At 38.5% G+C, this 17,429-nt stretch overlaps 2 protein-coding genes across 2 annotated transcripts; both read left to right on the top strand.

Annotated features, from left to right (window-relative positions):
- Positions 1-2,809: 2,809 nt before the first annotated feature.
- LOC100254634 (early nodulin-75) lies at positions 2,810-3,714 on the top strand. Its single transcript, XM_010651772.3, has one exon. The coding sequence runs from the start codon at positions 2,850-2,852 to the stop codon at positions 3,474-3,476; it is 627 nt and encodes a 208-aa protein (XP_010650074.1). The 5' UTR covers positions 2,810-2,849; the 3' UTR covers positions 3,477-3,714.
- Positions 3,715-8,814: 5,100 nt separating this feature from the next.
- On the top strand, positions 8,815-9,702 carry LOC100242646 (early nodulin-75). The gene has a single exon (XM_010651773.3). It carries the CDS (start codon positions 8,856-8,858, stop codon positions 9,447-9,449), a length of 594 nt encoding a protein of 197 aa, XP_010650075.1. The 5' UTR covers positions 8,815-8,855; the 3' UTR covers positions 9,450-9,702.
- Positions 9,703-17,429: the final 7,727 nt, after the last annotated feature.

Genomic DNA, 17,429 nt, shown 5'->3' with positions numbered 1-17,429 from the left:
TGCAAAACTTTCAATGTGAGATGAACTTGATGGATTAGCCATTTCCTCTTAGACGATTAAGTCTTAAACAAGAGGCATAGTTCTGATACCAATTGAGAAAATAAAAGCTGATCTTAAAAGAGAAAAACTCCCAAGAAGGGGGTGAATTGAGTTTTTAAAAATTCTTTTTAAACACAAAAAATTTAAGCACAAGAGAAGCAAATATAAAGAGATAAGGTTAGAGAAATCAAACTCAGATTTTATAGTGGTTCGACACTGCCTTGTCTATGTCCACTCTTCTCAAGCTCATAACCGAGTGAGAGTTCCACTAACTTGAAGCTTCAACCAAGCTTTTAATCACCTTTACACTTGGATTCCGACTCCAATGGGCTCTTACACAATCTCTTCAAGTTTTAACTCACTTGAAGGCTTTAACACTCAATAAACAAGTATGAAACTCTCAACCTAGCTCAACAAAGGCTTAAATACAACTCAAGGCTAGAATGAATCACAAAGGTGCACTAAAGGATATGCAAATGGAGATTTAATACACCAAGAAAAGAAATGAGAGCTTTTATGGCAAAAACAAGTAGGTAAACAAATAAATTTAGGTGTTCTCTTACTCATAAATGAAGTGAAGCTCTCTATTTATAGGTTTCTAACCTCGGGAGACAAGAAAACCAAAAAGTAACCTCAACTAGTCGAGCTGGGGTCGATCAGTTCACTAGTTGTTGGAGCATTTAATGTTTAGTAGGTGACCGTTACCCTCTATTGGACCTCGACCGGGAAGGCAAATCCCTTGATTTAAACGAAAAGACTATTAGAAGAGAGAGAATGCTTTTTGCACCTCTCGACCGGACAATGCAACCAAACGAGAGCATGGAAGCTGTCATATTTTTTTACAAATGACAGAGTCGCAATTTCAAGCTTTAGTATCAATCAAGCCTTCACATATTTCAACCATTGAAGTACTGAAAAAAGTCAACCTCTCTTCCATGTGATCCTTGCCCCAGTTCCCACAAAATCCAAATTAATCCAACATAAATGCATGCTTTAAAAAACGATGCTCTTCTGTGTATGTGTGAAACATATGAGAAATGCTGAAATTGACATGGAGCATGTAATGACTTACACTCAACCATGTAGATATTGTCCGCTTTGGGCCCAAAGAGGCCCTCACAATTTTAAAATGCATCTACTTGGTTAAGAGAAACATCTACATATATAGCACTAGGAACTTTCTCCCCTATCCGATGTGGGACATCACAAACGCCCCCCCATGCAGACACAACGTCCTCGTTGTGTCCCATGGGATTGTGGGGTCAAACAGACAAACACCCCTTACAGGGCCAAACAAACCCCCACACCGGGGTCGGGGATCGGCTCTGATACCATTTGTAATGACTTACACCCAATCATGTAGATATTGTCCGCTTTGGACCTAAGGGGGCCCTCATGGTTTTAAAACGCATCTACTTGGTTAAGAGGAGCCTCTACATATATAGCGCCAGAAACTTTCTCCCCTATTCGATGTGGGACATCACAGAGCAAACTAATGCTTTTGCTTCGGAAATATCTTAAATTCTCTTTTACATCAAATATAGAACGACAAATAAAATACTATCAAAATCCAAACAGTAATTTGCAAACTAATTGAGCTTTTGTAAACATTATTTTATCTTTTGTGATCCCTTTTCCCTCCTTTTTTTTTTCGTCTTTTGTTTTAAATATTTATTAAAGGTCACCATCCTACATGGGAAAAATAAAAACGCCAATTTGGACTTTTGCACGTTCCATTCACAACTGCGCTGACACATAAAGTAAAATACCATTCGATATTTTGAAAAGAACTTCGAGTGAGTGTAACAACCCCTTCTCTCACTAGCATGTGACATGAATTTTACTATTTTTTCCGACATTTTTTCTTTCCCCCATTTGTAAATTATATATTTTTTTTTATTCTTGTTTTACCGAGCATGGAATCCAGGAGGTAGGCGTCGGAGCAAATTGTCCAACTTTTCAACTAAGTAGCATGCAAATGGACCCACTCACGACTATGGGTTACCCAAGAACAAAATGATGCTCCTTTTATATGTTTCCAGAACAAACCTTCCAGAGCAGAACTCTAACTGTGAAATGCAAATAAAAAAGACAGTGACCTCAGTGAGTTATACCCAAAAGAAAGTAAGAACCCCCACGAGCGAGCAATCTGTCTTTGATTCAGACTCTATGGAATTCTCTTGGTGATATCTGCTTGATAATTATCTTTGGTAGCTAACTCTGAAGGTTTTTCCCTGCCTGTATAACATCTTTTTATGGTGTCCAGAAAACCAAATAATTATGGTGCGAATTAACCTCATTTGCCTCTTTTTAGCATGCAAATCATAATTTGTCCAATCGCATTTTTGGGACACATGCAGAGCAGTGAAGAGTTTTGTGCCCTCTCTTTACTGTAAACATTGAATGGCAGATAAAGACGTGTATTATTGCACCTCTTAACAAAAATGCAGTGGTCCAAGAGATAAAAGTAAACGATAAAATTACAGCTGCATTGCACTCCGTTCTCTCTTGATAAAATATAATACGATTGACCGATAATATCTCATTTAAGAATTAAACAACTACATAATTGTGTTTAGTTGATAGAATGGGGCAGGAGGAAAACAAAAGGAAAGAGGGAAAAAGCAAGGCGGCTGTAGAGAAAGCAAAAGGCCAAAACTGGATGTCGAAGTTTTCAACACTGTAGGACCCAAATCGACCCCATTACACATGGGTCATAATGACACGTGTCATTTCATTATTGAGTACGATCCGCTATAAAAGGCTAGCCAATTCTCCTAGTTTTGCACCATCTGAGCCCAAACCCAAAGATGTCTCCTACATATTTGCTAGTGGTGTTGCTTGGCCTGGTGGTTCTCACCGCCCCCTCACTTGCTGATTACCCTCAGCATCCCCCATTCAAGAAGCCACCACCAGAGCATAAGCCTCCGGTGGAGAAGCCACCACCAGAGCATAAGCCTCCGGTGGAGAAGCCACCTCCTGAACACAAGCCACCGGTGGAGAAGCCACCTCCTGAACACAAGCCTCCAGTGGAGAAGCCACCTCCTGAACACAAACCAACCCCATTGGAAAAACCTCCCAAGGGGGAGAAGCCACTCCCAGAACACAAGCCACCAACCCCAGTTGGCAAACCACCTAAGGGAGAGAAGCCACCACATTATGGTCACAACCCTGGTCACCCTCCTGCTGAGAATGCTGAAGACTCATACAAGCCACCAACCCCAGTTGGCAAACCACCTAAGGGAGAGAAGCCACCACATTATGGTCACAACCCTGGTCACCCTCCAGCTGAGAATGCTGAAGACTCATACAAGCCACCTCGGAAGATTAAGCCTCCTTCAACTCCAGCAGAGAAGCAACCAGGTCCTGGAAAGAAGCTGCCAACTCCTCCGCACAAGCCACCCCACAAACCTCCTACTCCCACCCATCCCAACTGAGTGACTTTGATCAGTATGAGTAGTAGTATGTAAAATAAGAGCTGCTATGCACCCGTAATTTCCTTTCTTGTGACTCATATGCAGTGTTCTATATATATAGATCTGTCACTTCTATGTCCTATTCTGGAATTTTGACGTAAGTTGCTCATAGTAAGTGTTTGTCCCATGCTTATAGCTGATGAGCATTGAGACATACGTACGCTGTTAATGCTATTTATATCGATAATATTTTGTGCTATCTATATTTAGCTTTCTTGAACATATCCAGTACTATCAATCGCAACTTATTTTCCATGGAGAGGTAGGTTTCTGAACAGCAACATTGTGCCAACAAGTCTCATTGAGAAAAAAGAGAATGAAAATATAACTACAAGTATTCATAATCATGAATGCACCTTTATCCCATCCAATGATGAAACCATCAAGCATTTGCATCCAAAAATAGAACAAGTATTGAGTTAGTACTGTCTTAATCGCATTAAACAAAAGTTTGCTTAATATTTAAACAGCAATTTATAATGAGACTAAAGGCAGAATTTGACTTTAAGTATGAAGACTTGTCCTTGATTGAAGTGGCTGGGCCACACCAATATATAGCCTAGTGATTGACTGTTCCAACCTTCACAAAGTGGCATATATGGCTGCAGACCACCTGATATGAATGCTCCAGTCACTTAAAAGCATCGATATGTACATTCTCTTTTCTTCTTCACAATGACAGAAATAGCTTTCCTGGAGTAACAGGGAAGTGGGAATTGGAAGACATGTTAGAGCCTTACAGGATAAATTGCAACAGAAGGACCAGTAATAGTTGTGATATGTGGACACAATCTTCTCAAATTTCAACCATTGAAGTCGGCAAAGAAAACAATCTATTTTAGATCCTTGTTGAATTCCCAGAAAACTGAACATTTGCCAAGCCTTCCCTCTTATAGATACACTCACTCCATTTTTCAATTGATGGACTCTGCAGACAGGCACCATCTATCACAAGAGTACTTCCAGAATTTTGATTGAAGTTCACCTGGTTATATATCAAGTTTAGTTGCAGATAGCATGAACCATAAACACATGGTTGCTGATAATGTGACACAAACATGGTCCGAATTAACATGACGGTCATCTGAACTAGTGCTAGTAATCCTTTATCACGATAAGGTTACTTTCAAGCCGGGAGAAAACTATAATGGTCAAATGCAAATGATATTGACTGTGCCCCACCTTAGCGTCACTGCTTACGCCACCCTCCGGCAGTGAATGAGATGAAGACACACTACTCTCCTAGTAAAGTAAAGCCACCGACACCAGATATTAAGCCACCATCTGATGTCCACCACGTGGATACACTCCTGAGCGTGAGAGTGGCACGTGCACCTCACAATTTGGGAAACGAACCAACCTTGGATCAGGAAAAGCACTATGAATGAGGCAGTAGAATCTTTGTAGTTAAGTTCTCATTTTTTCCCAAAATGAGAAGAAATGTGGATCAGATTTCATCCACGATTCAGTCTCTTGAAGCTATTGTTTTTGTTCAAATGGCTTTCTCCCTTGACATTAGTGGTAAAGCTCAGGGCGGGTTTGGCAACTGGCTCCAAACCAACATCACTAAAGGTCTGTTACCATTTTCTCAAATTTGAACCAGTTCATCTGGGAATGGACCTGAATAGTAGAAACCAGAGTTGACGTGATCCTTTAGCTCTCTGAGATAGAGCCAAATCAAACCAAGCCAAGATTAACATGGGTCATTTGGTTCGTACCACCACAAGTTAGCAGCCTAACATTGCTAAAACAACAGAATCTACTCAGTTGAAGGCAATTGTTGATTTCGTAAGACTATGTTTAGTTCCGGAAAATGTGAGGAAAACATAAGGAAAATAAAATAAATAAATAAAATAGAAGAAAAAAAAATGAAAAAAAAAAAAATATATATATATATATATATATGTAAGATAAATAAACCATTTTTATATAAATTTTTCTTAGAACTAAACATTATCTAAATGATGCAAAAAAACCTATCACAAATTAATCAAAGTGATTTTGGTGCACTAAGGTCATACTCTTCTTTTGAGCATGCACATGAAAATTAATTAGCATGACAGGGAATATAATTTTAGTCAAACCTACCAGTAGATGGCAAGGAAAAAACAAGTTGCCAAGAAAGAAATTTCTAATACTTTACACGTACATGAAGCACTTCACAGTCGATTTAGAAATGCCAATGTTTACTTATCCAATTAATTTAACTGCAAAACAAGCTAAATACATTGCACGTGAACAACTCTAATATAAAAATCATGCAATCTTTGTAAGAAGAAATTTCATGTCCCATATGCCCACTTGCATGTGCTCTATGTCGGTTGCACTCTTAAAAGTCCACCGAGATATAATATAGTAGCTTAGAGACTAAACAAGTCTATGATTCTGTTTTGGTAAGAAAATCATGCAAAAGAAAAAAGAGACAACATGGCTGCAGAGAAAGGAAAAGGCCAAAAGTTGTGATCACATTTCAATGGTCCATACCTACCCTTTCACTTTAGCATTTAGAAACCGGACTTAGGTGTGGCATTATAAAAGGAAAAAAAAATAAAGTCACCTCGATGTTGCTTCCCAAGTACACAACTCTCATGGATTTTATCAACATGCTTTACAAAAGTTTCAAACTTTTAAAATTTAGATGCCCATATCTGTGATGCCACGACTGAATACCATTAAAACAATGAGGCATTTTATATATGCGTAATACAACTAAGAATTGAATGAAATTTTTTCACAAAGGGATGCTCCCTAACCCATCAAGCCTATAGGATATTACTAGACAACAAATATAGAGAAACTAAGTAAAAGAGAGTGAAAAAAGGTGCAAACAACGATGTGATGTGGTTTGGTGTAACCCCACCTATTTCAATAGCCTCAAGCTCTATTCTAAATTTTGAGAAAATCTACTAGCAAATGTTTTAATTTGTACACTTAGTTTAAGATACATATCAATGAATCTTTACAATATTTACAAGTTAATTTTACTCACTTGAAAACACTAGCTTTCTAAGTTATACTAAAAATAATACAACAATGAATACAAAAGCTAACTTTGATGAATTACAAAAAAAAAAAAAATAGCTAGGTTCTCATGGTACAATTAAGGGTGATATGTAAGTTTTAGAACAAAAGTAAAAAAGGTGTAATAAAAATTTTCAAAGGATGATAGGATCGTTATTCAAGAATTAGAAGATTTATAAATGAAATGCATTATATTTAACTATACATGTGGTTTTTTGTACAAAATAGTCATTACAAACACTTGATTGACTACCTAATTGATTAGATGACTAGCTATTAGGATTGCATATGACATTGCAAATTTAATTGATCAACTAAATATTTAGTCAATTTCCATTTTCAAATCCTTTTACTCATGCACATCTCTAGGTGGGATCAAGTGACTATCCAAGCTAGAGATGGTCGCTTGGATTTTGTGTGCTTTTTGGTTTTGTCCAAACTCCGACTAAATATAAAATTGTCTTTTAATATTGATGCTTTTAAAAAATACTTAGAAAAAGTTTGATTTTGATCATTTTAACCATTGAAATGGATTTCATCTAATTTTGTACTTTGGATAGATCAAGTTTCTTAAATTAATGCATTGAACTAACTTAATTATACCTTAATTTAGTTTTACACTAATGCTTTTGTTTCAGAAATATCTTAAATTCTCTTTTCCATCAAATATAGATGGACAAATAAAATACTATCAAAATCCAAACAGTAATTTGCAAACTAATTGAGCTCTTGTACACATTGTTTTATCTTTTCTGATCCCTTTTCCCTCCTTTTTTTCGTTTTTTGTTTTAAATATTTATTAAAGGTCGCCATCCTACACGGGAAAAGGAAAAACGCCAATTTGGACTTTTGCACGTTCCATTCACAACTGCGCTGACACATAAAATAAAATACCATGCGATATTTTGGAAAGAACTTCGAGTGAGTGTAACAACCCCTTCTCTCACTAGCATGTGACATGAATTTTACTACTCTTTTTTCCTGGTTTGTTGTTGACATTTTTTTCTTTCCCCCATTTGTAAATTATAAATATTTTTTTTATTCTTGTTTTATCCGAGCATGGAATCCGGGAGGTAGGCGTCGGAGCAAATGGTCCAACTTTTCAACTAAGTAGCATGCAAATGGACCCACTCACGACTATGGGTTACCCAAGAACAAAATGATGCTCCTTTTATATGTTTCCAGAACAGAACTCTAAATGTGAAATGCAAATAACAAAGACAGTGCCCTCAGTGAGTTATACCCAAAAGAAAGTAAGAACCCCCACGAACGACCAATTTGTCTTTGATTCAGACCCCTTGGAATTCTCTTTGTGATATCTCCTTAATAATTATCTTTGGTAGCGAACTCTGAAGGTTTTTCCCTGCCTGTAACATCTTCTGTGAGCTTCAAGCTGTGGAATATATGTTTGGAGGAGACTTTAAATTCGCCCATCGATACTAGGTGTCAAACTCAGGGCTTGTTGCAAGTTTGGCAATTAGCATCAAATCATGTGAATAGAAGGGAAACATAGCAACCAGGGTTGAGGTTGTGCAGAGATGTATCTTGGGTTTCATATTTTCTTCATTAATTTATGTATTCAATGGATATAATAATTCAGATTTGTGAGATGGACACAATGGGGGCATTGAATCAAATTGAACAAAGGTTAGATGTTCATTATGACTTGTCTTCTTTTATAGGGTCTATGAGGAGATACTCAGCCTGGAATAAGTTCCTATCTGTGACAGTTTCTTTGTAGTAACAAGGCGAGTTAAAGCCATCAGATACAAATGCACATAAGGGAAAAACCCCCTATGATGTTCACTTTCTGACCCCCAAACCAACCAAAGGGCCCCGGGGTGTCCAGAAAACAAAATAATTATGGTGCGAAGTGAAGAGTTTTGTGCCCTCTCTTTACTGTAAATATTGAATGGCAGATAAAGACGTGTATTATTGCACCTCTTAACAAAAATGCAGTGGTCCAAGAGATAAAACTAAACGATAAAATTACAGCCACATTGCACTCCGTTCTCTCTTGATAAAATATAATACGATTGACGGATAATATCTCATTTAAGAATTAAACAACTACATAATTGTGTTTAGTTGATAGAATGGGGCAGGAGGAAAACAAAAGGAAAGAGGGAAAAAGCAAGGCGGCTGTAGAGAAAGCAAAAGGCCAAAAGTGGATGTCGAAGTTTTCAACACTGTAGGACCCAAATCGACCCCATTACACATGGGTCATAATGACACGTGTCATTTCATTATTGGGTACGATCCGCTATAAAAGGCTAGCCAATTCTCCTAGTTTTGCACCATCTGAGCCCAAACCCAAAGATGTCTCCTACATATTTGCTAGTGGTGTTGCTTGGCCTGGTGGTTCTCACCGCCCCCTCACTTGCTGATTATCCTAAGCATCCCCCATTCGAGAAGCCACCACCAGAGCATAAGCCTCCGGTGGAGAAGCCACCACCTGAACACAAGCCTCCGGTGGAGAAGCCACCTCCTGAACACAAGCCTCCAGTGGAGAAGCCACCTCCTGAACACAAACCAACCCCATTGGAAAAACCTCCCAAGGGGGAGAAGCCACTCCCAGAACACAAGCCACCAACCCCAGTTGGCAAACCACCTAAGGGAGAGAAGCCACCACATTATGGTCACAACCCTGGTCACCCTCCTGCTGAGAATGCTGAAGACTCATACAAGCCACCAACCCCAGTTGGCAAACCACCTAAGGGAGAGAAGCCACCACATTATGGTCACAACCCTGGTCACCCTCCAGCTGAGAATGCTGAAGACTCATACAAGCCACCTCGGAAGATTAAGCCTCCTTCAACTCCAGCAGAGAAGCAACCAGGTCCTGGAAAGAAGCTGCCAACTCCTCCGCACAAGCCACCCCACAAACCTCCTACTCCCACCCATCCCAACTGAGTGACTTTGATCAGTATGAGTAGTAGTATGTAAAATAAGAGCTGCTATGCACCCGTAATTTCCTTTCTTGTGACTCATATGCAATGTTCTATATCTGTCACTTCTATGTCCTATTCTGGAATTTTGACGTAAGTTGCTCATAGTAAGTGTTTGCCCCATGCTTATAGCTGATGAGCACTGAGACATACGTACGCTGTTAATGCTATTTATGTCGATAATATTTTGTGCTATCTATATTTAGATTTCTTGAATATATCCAGTACTATCAATCACAACTTATTTTCCATGGAGAGGTAGGTTTCTCAACAGCAAAATTGTGCCAACAAGTCTCATTGAGAAAAAAGAGAATTAAAATATAACTACTAGTATTCCTAATCATGAATGCACCTTTATCCCATCCAATGATGAAACCATCAAGCATTTGCATCCAAAAATAGAACAGGTATTGAGTTAGTACTGTCTTAATCGCATTAAACAAATGTTTGCTTAATATTTAAACAGAAATTTATAATGAGACTAAAGGCAGAATTTGACTTTAAGTATGAAGACTTGTCCTTGATTAAAGTGGCTGGGCCACACTAATATATAGCCTAGTGATTGACTGTTCCAATCTTCACAAAGTGGCATATATGGCTGCAGACCACCTGATATAAATGCTCCAGTCACTTAAAAGCATCGATATGTACATTCTCTTTTCTTCTTCACAATGACAGAAATAGCTTTCCTGGAGTAACAGGGAAGTGGGAATTGGAAGACATGCTAGAGCTTTAGAGGATAAATTGCAACAGAAGGACCAGTAATAGTTGTGTTATGTGGACACAATCTTCTCAAATTTCAACCATTGAAATCAGCAAAGAAAACAATCTATTTTAGATCCTTGTTGAATTCCCAGAAAACTGAACATTTTCCAAGCCTTCCCTCTTATAGATACACTCACTCCATTTTTCAATTGATGGACTCTGCAGACGGGCACCATCTATCACATGAGTACTTTCAGAATTTAGATTGAAGTTCACCTGGTTATATATCAATTTTAGTTGCAGAAAGCATGAACCATAAACACATGGTTGCTGATAATGTGACACAAACATGGTCCGAATTTAACATGACTATCATCTGAACTAGTGCTAGTAATCCTTTATCACGATAAGGTTACTTTAAAGCCGGGAGAAAACTATAATGGTCAAATGCAAATGATATTGACTGTGCCCCACCTTAGCGTCACTGCTTACGCCACCCTCCGGCAGTGAATGAGATGAAGACACACTACTCTCCTAGTAAAGTAAAGCCACCGACACCAGATCTTAAGCCACCATCTTATGTCCACCACGTGGATACACTCCTGAGCGTGAGAGTTCTGAAGTCTGGCACGTGCATCTCACAGTTTGGGAAACGAACCAACCTTAGATCAGGAAAAGCACTATGAGGCCGTAGAATCTTCTTAGTTAAGTTCTCATTTGTTTCCAAAATGAGAAGAAATGTGGATCAGATTTCATCCACGATTCAGTCCCTTGAAGCTATTGTTTTTGTTCAAATGGCTTTCTCCCTTGACATTAGTGGTAAAGCTCAGGGCGGGTTTGGCAACTGGCTCCAAACCAACATCACTAAAGGTCTGTTACCATTTTCTCAAATTTGAACCAGTTCATATGGGAATGGACCTGAATAGTAGAAACCAGAGTTGACGTGATCCTTGAGCTCTCTAAGATAGAGCCAAATCAAACCAAGCCAAGGTTAACATGGATCATTTGGTTCAGATGAGAGAGGAGATGAAAACAGAGGGAAACAGAGAGAGAGATGAGAGGAAAAATGTTAATATTATTTATCTCTGTTGTCTTCTACAATAACAGGGCAGGCATTATATACAATGAGGTCCTAACCAACTGTACACGTGGAGCTACAAGACTAGAGGGAAAAGAATATCCTAACTAATTACATCTTTAGGCTTAACATCCCCCCTCAAGCTCATTGGTCTAGTGAGAACAGTGAGCTTGGAGCGTAGAGTGATGAAACGTTGGGTGGAGAGAGGCTTGGTCATGCAATCAGCAAGTTGATCATCAGAAGGTGTAAACTGGACAAAAAGAGAGCATTGAAGAACACGTTCCGTGACAAAGTGATAGTCGATTTCCACATGTTTGGTGCGGGCATGCAAAATAGGATTGGCAGCTAAGTACGTGGCACTGATATTGTCACAGAGAATGAGGGGAGGGGGAGTAATGGAAAGTTCACAAAGAAGAGATTCAGTCCAAGCAATTTCAGCAGCCCCATTTGCTACCCCTCGGTACTCTGATTCGGCGCTGGAGCGGGAGACCACTTTTTGTTTGGAAGATGACCAAGAAACCAGATTAGAGGCAAGAAAGAGGCAGTAGCCACTGGTGCTACACTTGTCATCAGGACAGGAAGCCCAGTCGGCATTTGTATAGCAAGTGATGTTGAAGTCATAGGAAGGCTGTAGGAAGAGACCAAAATGAGATGTGCCCTTTAAGTACCGGAGAATACGTTTTATAGCCTGCCAGTGAACATTAGAGGGATGGTGCATGAATTGACACACTTTATTTATTGCAAAAGCTATATCTGGGCGTGTCATGGTACAATACTAAAGGGCACCAACAAAACTTCGATAATCTGAACCATTTTCAAGAGCCACTCCATCATGAAAAGAGAGATATGTGTTGGAGGACATAGGAGTGGGACATGGCTTGGCATCCAACATAGCCGCCCGGGTAAGGAGATCAGTGATATACTTTGCTTGGCTGAGGTGAATACCAGTAGGGGTGTGATGAACCTCCAAGCCCAGAAAATAATGTAAAGGACCAAGATCCTTTAAAGAAAGCTAATGATGCAACTGTTGGATAAGGTGAGTAACCTGAGGAGAGTGGCTCCCAATGACGATTATATCATCCACATAGACAAGAACAAGAAGTAACCCATGAGACGAATGACAAATAAATAAGGAAGAGTCATTCTTAGAAGTAACAAATCCCAAGTGTAGCGAGAAGTACTCAGCTTAGTATACCAAGCCCGAGGTGACTATTTAAGACAGTAGAGAGACTTATCCAACTTGCAGACATGAGTAGGATAGAGAGGATCAACAAATCCAGGCAGTTGTTCCATGAAAACGTCTTTAGCTAAGTCACCATGTAAGAAGGCATTATGAACATCCAGCTGTCTAATACACCAATTCTGGGAAAAAGTAAGACTGAGCACAATACAGATAGTAGAAAGCTTGACAATCAGGCTGAATGTTTCGAAGTAGTCAATACCTTCAATTTGATGATAACCCTTAGCTACTAAGCAGGCCTTGTATCTCTCAATTTAGCCATCAGGCTGAAGCTTTAGCTTATAGACCCATTTACAACCGATTACTTCGCCTGAGGAAGGTGAAGGAACCAAATGCCAGGTCTTGTTGTGTTGAAGGGTAGCAAACTCGAATTCCATGGATTGCTTCCATGAAGGATCTTTAATAGCTTGAAGAAAGGAAGTAGGCTTAGTGAGAGAACCTATGGAGACACTCAACAACAACTTAGGTTTATAGATACAAACCTTAGATCTAGTCACCATAGGATGAATATTGTGAGTGCGAGAAGAAGTATGTAAATTTGTATTCACACAAGGTGCAAGCAGGTCCACACTCGGAGAAGGTGGAGAAGGAGGTGGAATAGATGGAGACACAGAGTGTGAAGAGGAAGGAAGAGAGGTAGGAGCAACGAGAGGGGAACAAGTACTAGAGGTAGAAGAAGAAGAGGGAAAAGAATGAGGTATAGATGAAGAAATAAGAGGAGATGGGGAAAGGGGAGGCAAGAGAATGAACAGAGGAACTTATAAAGAAGAGGAAGAAGAAATAGACTGAGAGAGAGAAGATTTCAAATTCTTGAATGGAAAAGAATCTTCATTAAAAATCACATGGCGAGAAATATACACCCTGCTAGAATGAATGTCAAGACATAGATAACCTTTGTGGTGTGAACTGTAACCAAGAAAAGCACACTCTAGTGACCTGTATTGGAGTTTATGGGTATTATAAGGGTGCAAATACGGAAAACAAGAGGAACCAAAGACCTTAAGATGAGTATAAGTTGGGAGTTTGTGATAGAGTGCGAAGTAAGAGGATTGATGATGCAGCACAGGGGTAGAGAGACGATTAATAAGGTAAGTGGCAGTTTGAAAGGCATAAGGCCAATAAGATAAGGGCATAGAGCAAGCAAGAAAGGACAATCGCATGGCGATTTTTTCGCTCAACTCGCCCATTCTGTTGTGAGGTGTATGGACACGATAAACAATAGACAATGCCCATATTTGAAAACGGTATGGAGAGAGATCGAAACTCACCTCCCCAATCAGATTGGACAGCCTTAATCTTGGTATTAAATTGATTTTCAATGAGAGCTTGAAACTTGAGAAAAGTAGGATATGCTTCATCTTTTGTTTTGAGCAAATAAAACCAAGTAAAACGAGTATGATCATCAATGAAAAGTAAAAAATAAAGAGCACCAGAAATAGAGCGAACGAGCGAAAGACCCCATAGGTCTGTATGAATTAACTCAAAAGGTTTTTCTGCAATGGATGGAGACAGAGAAAAAGGAAGCCTGTGGCTCTTTGCTAATTGACAAGAATTTAAAAAATTAAAACAAATTTTCTGTGTTCGAGCAATGTTACAAGAATCCAAGATTTGATTAACAACAGATAAAGCTGGGTGGCCTAGTCTCTTGTGCCACAGATTTGGATACTTGATGTTGGCTATGAAAACTTGAGGAGGAAAGGAAACAGCAGAAGGAGAGCATGACGACTGAACTTTGTATAAGCCATTATCAAGTTGACCCTAAAGGAGAACTCTCTTCGAAACCTGATCCTTGACAAGAAAATGAGTGGCATAAAATTCAACAAAAACTTTATTATCAGAACACAATTTTTTAACACTAATAAGATTATTTGAAATTTTTGGAGTGTGATATACCTGATGTAGAACAGGAGGAGAATACGAAGATGGTAGTTTTGCAGTACCAAGATGTGAGATACAGAGTTGCTTACCATTCCCAACTGTCACCTGTTCTGAACCACTAAATGGTGTCACAGTGTCAAGCACGTTGATGTCCAGAGTAAAGTGATGTGTAGCACCTGAGTCCATGTACCAATTTGTATCGGGAACCGTGTTATGCGTAGCAGCAGGATGAGCCATTGTAGGGTAAGAAAATTTTGGAGGATTAGGGAGCTGGGAATTTGTGGTGAGAACAGTATTGAAAGATTTAGGAGAAGGTTGGGGTGAATAGTTCAAATTTGTGTGATGGAAGCAAATAAGAGCAGTGTGTCCAAATTTACCACAAATTTGGCGCTGAGGCTTTTGATTTTAGATTGAAAAATGTGGTTTCCATTGAGGTTGAGGCTGTCATGGTTGTGGTTGTGGTTTGCCCAAAATGTTGGGTTGATATTGACTAGTGGTTGGCTTAAAAGGTGGAGAAGAGTATCTAGGTTGAATGTGAATATGATTGAATGTAGGTTGAGGAGTTGATTTATAAGGTTTCTTGTTCAGATGAGCCATATGGACTTGGGCAGAATGGAGAGAAACAGAGTTTTGTTGTTCAAGCCGGAAGTCATAGCTAAGCAATAGGCTATGGATTTTGTCAATAGTTGGTTGGTCAGATCGATTTTGAATGGAGGTAACAAAAGAATAATACTCACAATCTAATCCATTGAACAAATAGATAAGATGGTCTTTCTCAGAAACTGGTTCTCCTATTGCTGCAAGACTATTGCAAATGGATTTGAGCCTTTGAATATATTCACCAACTGAGAGTCCATCTTTCTTGAGCGTTTGAAGCTTGGTGCGAAGCTCAGTAAACCGCGCCATAGAAGAGGCAGAGTAAATCTGATTAAGGGCATTCCAAATCTCCATAGCTGTTGAATACCCAACAATCTGAGCCATTATATCTTTGGACAAGGATGCGTACAGCCAACTCATCAGAAGTCGATTGTATCTCTGCCAAGCTGAGTACTCTGGATTGAGGGTTTGTTGTTGCAGATCGAGAAATCGAGGAGGGCAGGGTCGAGATCCGTCAATGAAATCATCGAGTCCGTTAGCAATGATGACATTTAGAAGCTAATTCTTCCATATGAGGTAGTTCCCATTATCCAGCTTCACTGTGAGAGGTTGATTCATAGACGAGAAAGAAAAAGAGGGTGTGGCTACTGGTGAAGGAAGGTTGTTTGATTGAGATAATGGGTTTTGCACATTAACAATGCTAGCAGAAGGTGATTCGGAGGTTTCTTTGAAAGAAGCCATGGAGGCTCTGATACCAAGATGAGAGAGGAGATGAAAACAGAGGGAAACAGAGAGAGATGAGAGGAAAAATGTTAATATTATTTATCTTTGTTGTCTTCTACAATAACAGGGCAAGCATTATATACAATGAGGTCCTAACCAACTGTACACGTGGAGCTACAAGACTAGAGGGAAAAGAATATCCTAACTAATTACATCTTTAGGCTTAATAGGTTCGTACCAACACAAGTTAGCAGCCTAACATTGCTAAAACAACAGAATCTACTCAGTTGAAGGTAATTGTGGATTTCCTAAGGCTATGTTTGGTTCCGGAAAATGTTGAGGAAAACATAAGGAAAATAAAATAAAGAGAAAAAATAGAAGGAAAAAAAAAAGAAATATATATATGTAAGATCAATAAATCACTTTTATATAATACTTAAAACTCATTTCATTTATATTATATCTTCAATATAAAGATTAAATAATTTGAAAATGTATAAATTATTAATTAATTTAAATTATATTTGATTTTTTTATGATATTTTTCATAATACAATCAAATATAAGAATATTTTTCTTAATATTTATTTTCCTTTTCTTAATACTTTCTAAAAACTAAACATTATCTAAATGAATAAGGCTAATGTCATGATGCACAAAAACCTATCACAAATTAATCAAAGTGATTTTGGTGCACTAAGGTCATACTTTTCTTTTGAGCATGCACGTGAAAATTAATTAGCATGACAGGGAATATAATTTTAGTCAAACCTATCAGTAGACCGCAAAGAAAAACAAGTTGCCAAGAAAGAAATTTCTAATACTTCACACGTACATGAAGCACTTCACAGTAGATTTAGAAACGCCAATGTCTACTTATCCAATTAATTTAACTGCAAAACAAGCTAAATACATAGCGCCTCAACAACTCTAATATAAAAATCATGCAATCTTTATAAGAAGAAATTTCATGTCCCATATACCCACTTCCATGTGCTCTATGTCGGTTGCACTCTTAAAAGTCCTCCACCTAGATATAATATAGTAGCTTAAAGCTGGATGAAATTAATCCCATTTAGAGACTAAACAAGTCTATGATTCTGTTAAGGTAAGAAAATCATGCAAAAGAAAAAAGAGACAACATGGCTACAGAGAAAAGTTGTGATCACATTTCAATGGTCCATACCTACCCTTTCACTTTAGCATTTAGAAACCGGACTTAGGTGTCGCATTGTCCAATTGTCCGAGTTTTCAAATTCAAGAAGGGAGAATTATGAACATCTGGTGGCCTAATTTGTAGGGAATTTGGACAAACAATATTATAAAAAAAAAAAAAAAGTCATCTCGGTGTTGCTTCCCAAGTACACAATTCTCATGGATTTCATCAACATGCTTTACAAAAAGGCAAAGCACCATATTTTCTTTAGATAAAAGTTTCAAACTTTTAAAATTTAGATGCCCATATCTGTGATGCCACGACTGAATACCATTAAAACAATGAGGCATTTTATATATGCGTGATACAACTAAGGATTGAATAAAATTTTTTCACAAAGGGATGCTCCCTAACCCATCAAGCCTATAGGATATTACTAGACAACAAATATAGAGCAACTAAGTAAAAGAGAGTGAAAAAAGGTGCAAACAACGATGTGATGTGGTTTGGTGCAACCCCACCTATTTCAATAGTCTCAAGCTCTATTCTAAATTTTGAGAAAATCTAC

The sequence above is a fragment of the Vitis vinifera genome, chromosome 5 (assembly GCF_030704535.1).
Source record: "Vitis vinifera cultivar Pinot Noir 40024 chromosome 5, ASM3070453v1".
Taxonomy (NCBI): domain Eukaryota; kingdom Viridiplantae; phylum Streptophyta; class Magnoliopsida; order Vitales; family Vitaceae; genus Vitis; species Vitis vinifera.
This window is presented reverse-complemented; position numbering and strand designations above follow the sequence as displayed.